The sequence below is a fragment of the Haliaeetus leucocephalus genome, unplaced genomic scaffold (genome assembly GCF_000737465.1).
Source record: "Haliaeetus leucocephalus isolate CR32 unplaced genomic scaffold, Haliaeetus_leucocephalus-4.0 Scaffold696, whole genome shotgun sequence".
NCBI lineage: Eukaryota > Metazoa > Chordata > Aves > Accipitriformes > Accipitridae > Haliaeetus > Haliaeetus leucocephalus.
The window spans coordinates 802,425-808,424 of NW_010973132.1; the positions used below are offsets into that span (position 1 = coordinate 802,425).

Genomic DNA, 6,000 nt, shown 5'->3' on the forward strand with positions numbered 1-6,000 from the left:
CTGTTAAGGCCTCTCTGTTAATTACAATTTTTTAAATAATGCTCTCTAGGAGAGATGCTTGCTATGCTCTTTTCCTAGTCACGACATGTCCTGCATTGTGGTTTCTCACCCTTCCAGCACTTTGCAGTGGGATTGACCTGTAAAATCTTGCAGCTATACAGCACACTGTAAGTTGAACAAAACTTACTTCAAGAGCTTATATGGAGAATAAAACTTACCTAAAGAGTAAATTTAGTCATAAAAGGAGACAAAACTAATAACCTCATCATACTTCCATCACTTATTCCCAAACAAGACAAGGGGTACCAGGATACTTTAGTGTTTTACAAAACTGGCTGTTAAATGAGGTTAGCATTTTGCACATGGCTGCTGCAAGGGACTGAAACAGTCTGCAGTTAATTGATCTAGAATTTCTTTGTTAAAACATCACCATTGTACTTACTGGTATGAAGTAGAAAAGAAGACAGATTTCAATGCATAAGAGCTTCTATCACAGAAATTGCAATTCCATAGAATTGTTTCTCTTCAGCTACAGCACAATCAGTACATACTACGATGCAATAGACAGATACTGTACCTGTCACTGGGAGGTGGTCGTAAGTGCTCAAAATATAACAACCCATTGGAATTCATGCTCAGAACAGTCTCACCCTTGGACTGTAGCTCAACCTGGAAGGGGTACGCTGTGACTTGAAGTTTGTAGTCCTCATTAACACTTGACAGCACCAAAATACCTGGCTCCTTCTGGGATATGAAGAGTCTGGCAAATGAAAAGCAAGGTCATGAATCAGCAGCACAGGAAATCCACTGTAACTAAATAATTATTTGAAACAAAAGATGGGCTGATAATATCTGCATACATTATAAAAACCTCAAGGCTAATGTTGAGGCAAACAATGCCAGAAATACATGCTGTGTTCAGGGTTCACTGCACAGTGCACAGGTGGCTACAGAACTGCTGTGAAAACTATCCAGAGTTTGCACTCCTTTCACATTAACAGGTAATGCCTTAGGTAAAAATGATGCATCATAACAAGTACACTATTTTCTGATTGGGTCAAATAGCCTCAAATTTCTTATGTATATGACAAAACTTTCTCCTATGTATTTAACATGAATTTTTGAAAGTAAATCAACCACATGCATTTTTATTTTCTATTCCTGTAACAACTTTGTATTGTAGAGAGACAACTGTAGTGTAGGACAAATGAGGAAGAAGGGAAAACATTCTTGCAAATGAAGCTGTTTAAGTTACTAAGGTGACAAATCATCTTCCCGTCACTTACCTCTGGGTGGTAGGTTCCTTTATAAGAACATCAGGAACTTTGTATCTTGCTCTGAGAGGAGATGCCTCATCAATTTTAAGCCTGAAAATATTGCCCTCAATCTCACAAATTTCTACTTGTAGAAGAACCTGGGAGCAAACAAACAGTTAAACTGGTAGTGATAAAAAATACCAACTTACTTTTCAACTCAACATCACCAAACACTTAATGTCTGGAAAAAAAACACACCTGCTTTCTGATTTAATGTTCTTTAGCATTGCTAGGCAACAATCACCGTTCATATGAATTTACACCAGCTAACTCTACTTCTCCCCTTTGAAGAAGCAACTCTTTTTAAGTGGAGACTCTATCTTAAGTCTCTCAAGTCTAGCATTTTGCAGCTCTTCCTACAAGCAGCATGGAAAACAGGGTTAGTATACACTAATCTTGAAGTTTGGACAATTTCACTACTGTGCTGTCAATGTAAGAGTGGGATACTACTAAGATGCAGGCTTTTTGCAAAAATGTCAGTGCTCTGTGTTCACTAGTATTCACAGTGGTGCTAACACTGATGAACTCTGTCAGACAGACACCTGAATAAAATGCATAATACTGCCCTACCCGCTGTAACTTGCTATTTTATTGTTCAGGGAACTGAGAAGTCACTCTGTTCTAGCTCATACAAAATGACTCCTTTTTCTTCCATGGAGGATCCCTACAAAAGAAGTCCAATTTTTTTCTTTTTTTTCCTTTCTTAATCTCTCCTCTTGTGAGACACAACACTGGCTGAAGAATTTTGGCCTGGTATCTTTTCCCTCTACCTGGAAGCCAATCAGCCCTGCTCTCTTCAAAGGCATGAAAGAATGAAAGAGCCATAATACCAGAGGGACAGTAGGCAAGAGAGAAAAGATTCATTTGGAGTTCCAGATCCTGCTTCCTAGGAAATACTTTACATTATGCCATCTTTGTATAAACCCCCAAATAGTCTAGGAAGCCACAGAGCCTTCAGTCTTTCATCTACCTTAAAATCTAGACAAAAAATAGGCTCCTTTTTCTGTGCTGACTGCAAAGAAGGTCAGGATTAACAAGAGAGGCAGAAAATACCTTTATGCAGAGTATCTACATAGTGTGATGCTTAGAGCATGGAAGAGAGCTGTAGTTCCAAACTCCCATAATCTGAGGACAGGTTAGGTTGCCTGAGTAAGTCTGCTAGCTGCTACGCTATTAAATTAGAGGAATAGAAGACACCCCTCTTCCTGGCTGTCTTCTTAAATGCAAAGAAGGCTTCTTTTTCCCCCCCAAACTGCCTTTGAACAAACACAGGAATACAAAGATATGGTTAGGAGGTGCTGGAACATAGGTCTTTTTATTCCAATACAGAAAAAGAATTTATTCTTTTGGAATAGTGGAGAAAACTCTGAATTAAAAACATTTTTTTTTCAGATAAAAAAAGTTCTATTAAGAGTTTTCATAAAGTCATTGAAGGTTTTTTTTAAGTTCCTTAAAATACGTGTTCTCCTTGCACATTCTCAAGCTGTCAAATAAATACTGACCAGTAAGGACATCTTTAGGCTGATACTTTGCATCATGTCTTAAATATCTATCACCGAAGAATCTCAAAATGTGCAAATATTATCAGACTTGTTGATAATATTCACTGCTCTTTTTGTAAGCACCCTCTTATGCGAGGTGGGATCTCACCTTATGCTCTTCATGAATAATTTGGAATTTGACATTCTCATCACTTGATGTGACTGAATCCAACAATGCTCGATACAAGGATTTTCCAGGACGTAGAAGTTTCTGACGCCTGTCAAGACAGAAAATTATTTTTGGTCTCCCTAATTGTTGTGGCTTATATCCCACAGCGGGACATAATATTGTTAGAAATGTTTACTTAATAATTTTGTCCTGAATTTTTTCAAATACAGTTGTTATCAGTGCTTCAAGTCACAGGGAAAAAGAAGGACTATAATTCTGAGCACACATACGTGTCTATGAATGAGATGTTAGAGGGGTTTGGTCACCCATCACCACTCTATAGGGTTTTTTTTAAACAATAATAGTCTTAATTCAAGTGTCCAACTGCATTCTCAGTTGTCCAGTTACATTCTTCTTCTTTCCATGACCCAAGAAATTTCAGCTGAATAATCTCTTTTTCATTTTCTGTCATATATTCCTGCTTGGTTGGCGACACCTCAGTGAACAGTTTCTACGTTCTGTGGTGATGAAGCAATATATGTCTGTAATTTGTAATCTCCTGCATAGGCAATGAGGAAATTGTTTTTCAACAAGCCTGCCGACTACAGAGTTTTGACTACAGCTTTTGGCCCTGATTATATTTTTAGGACAGAGACCTTGAAACAGAGGCTCTTTCAACTGTTTGTAGAATGCTCCTTGCTGAGCCCAGGTTTTACGAACTATTGGAAGGTAAGTATCTTGGAGGCTACGTTAAAGGGAAGCTTCTCCGTTAGTAAACTGACTTTGTTTCCACGCAAACAGATATTGCACAAATGCGAGCAATTAGATAAAGGATTTCTTTTAAAAGCAGAGCAAAGACAGGATCCTATGCTTGCAGATGTGTGGGAACCTCCTGCTGAGAAATTAGATGTGTTAAGTTAAACTGGTGACAAGCTAGAAAGGGCTGGTGTCAAAAGAGGACGAGTCCTGCTCCCACAGGCGAAACGTTATTTGGGGTTTTCGGAACATAATTTCCTGCAGAACAGAACTGAGTATCTGAAACTGTAACCCAGTACGTCAGTGAGTAATTGGTATAACACTGGGCAATCATTCCTTTCACTCAGGCAGCAAGGGATAGAAGAAAATGGAGGATGGGAGGAAAAATAGGTGGAGGAGAGTTATCTCAGACATGGGGTAATAAGGATCCCTCAGCTTAAGGTTAGCTTTAAGAGACTAATGAGCTAGAATTTAGATTTGATGCTGAATTCTGGCCAAGGTACTTGCTCAACAGGACTGTAATCATGCATGCTATTGTCAGAGACTAATGGTTTCTATTGAGAGTTCTGTTGTTTTGAACTATGGATATTCAAGAAATGTCTACATCAAGAAAACAACCTGTGTCTGAGTGTACCTATAGTTAAAATATTGCTGGGACTTTATCAGATGAGAGGACTGACTCTTGAATCTTAACAAAAGAGGTTTTGGATGTACGATTCCACCTTTTAAAATATGCTGATTATTGCTTGCTGACAGGTGAGTGGAACGCTCACTTTGGAAGATAAATCCTGAAAGTAGCAGACCTGCTGTAATTAAAAATCAATATGTAACTTCTTCCTGTATCTTTTAATATTACTAGTTTTTAAAAAAAAAACAACAACCCTACACTACAGTTCTTCTCTTTACCTGTAAAAAGCAATCTGGTTGCATTCCTTAAAGGTGCTTTTGTCCACAGCCTCATCTTGGACACTAGAAGGAACAGATAAAGAAAACGTTTAAATGTGTTCACCTAACACCTGCTGAATGATCAGATGATGGGGGTCCTCCTCAAGAGGGCTGAGGATTAAAGAGAGTGCAGACGACTGTGGTGACATAAAATGTGTTGGACTTTTAACTACTGTGTTTGGATATGGGAAGAATTTACACGTTTAGTTCCATGCTAAACCATTTCCTTTTAAACTTGGATAATTCTGGCAAACAATTGAATCTGTGACTAACAGAGCTGAATTTCAGCACGAGTGAATTCTTGGGGCTTTGCATTTCGAAGCCAGATCTCTCTCTGCAGTCCTTACAGTTAAATATTATGTTCCAGTAATAAGAATGGAGAAAGAGGCAGGATTGGCAGAAAAGGAGAAACCCTGCACCCTTCCCTTCTACCTGCAGTGGCACTGACGGGGAAGGAAGGCTTCTAATGGCCCTGCTGGCATCTCTACGTTGTCTCTAGGCTTGAAGTAACTTTTAGATCTATTAGACAACAGCAAATTTTTGGCTTGCCTGAAAAAAATGGACTGCCAGTAGTGTCTATCATCAAAATACTTGCCAGAGCATGCTGACTTCAGACACACATGGAAGAGAATAAGGTATTAGCACTGGTAGACGAAGAGCTGATGCTTATAATGATATACATGCAACATATAAAATGCAGACGGCAGCCGCGAAGACTCGGTCCCCACCACCGTGAACTAAATATTAGTAGACCTGGATTATTATTAGAGACCTCAGAGTAACCCTGTATTTAGGCAGTGTAACCCTTCCCATTTTTGCCTGAAGACAGCCATGCGCTTTCGGGTTTTTGCCCCCGGTCTGTGGGACCCCGTCGCCGTCTTTAACGCCCGGCAACCTGACCACCTGCCAGCCTGCGCCCGAACCATCCCGCCCGTGGTGAAACCTGCCCTCCGGCCCACCCCACGCCTGCCCCTCGCCCCCGGCCGGCTCCGGGCCCTTCCTGGGGCCCGGCCCCTACCCCGCCGCTCCCCGCGGAAAGCTGTGGAGCCACCCCGGGAGCGAGGAGAGGGCCGGCCGCCGAGGAGCCGCCGCCGGGCAGCGTTACCTGACTTCCCCCGGCGTGAGCGCCTCCATGGCGGAGCCGCCCCGAGCGGAGAAGGGGTGACCGCCCGGGGGGGCTCCTCAGAGGGAGCGGCGGCAGCCGGGGACGCCCCTCCGCTAACGGTCTCGCCTCGGTCGCGGCGAGGTGCGGAGGTCGCCGGCGCGGCGCTCCAGTCACCGGCTTGCCGGCGGGCTCCGACCGCGGCCGGGCCCGGCGATTGGCACCCGGGGG

The 6,000-nt window shown here is 42.1% G+C and overlaps 1 protein-coding gene across 1 annotated transcript in view; it reads right to left on the minus strand.

The window, feature by feature from the left end:
• Positions 1-5,815, minus strand: part of GANC (glucosidase, alpha; neutral C) — a 27,803-nt gene extending 21,988 nt beyond the window's left edge. The window contains exons 1-5 of the mRNA XM_010580048.1: positions 5,773-5,815; positions 4,629-4,691; positions 2,967-3,075; positions 1,287-1,414; positions 578-760 (exon numbers count right to left, since the gene is read on the minus strand). Of these exons, the coding sequence (XP_010578350.1) occupies positions 578-760; positions 1,287-1,414; positions 2,967-3,075; positions 4,629-4,691; positions 5,773-5,801 (512 nt within the window). The 5' untranslated portion in view covers positions 5,802-5,815. The remainder of the gene's footprint in view (positions 1-577; positions 761-1,286; positions 1,415-2,966; positions 3,076-4,628; positions 4,692-5,772) is intronic.
• Between the last annotated feature and the right edge of the window lie 185 nt (positions 5,816-6,000).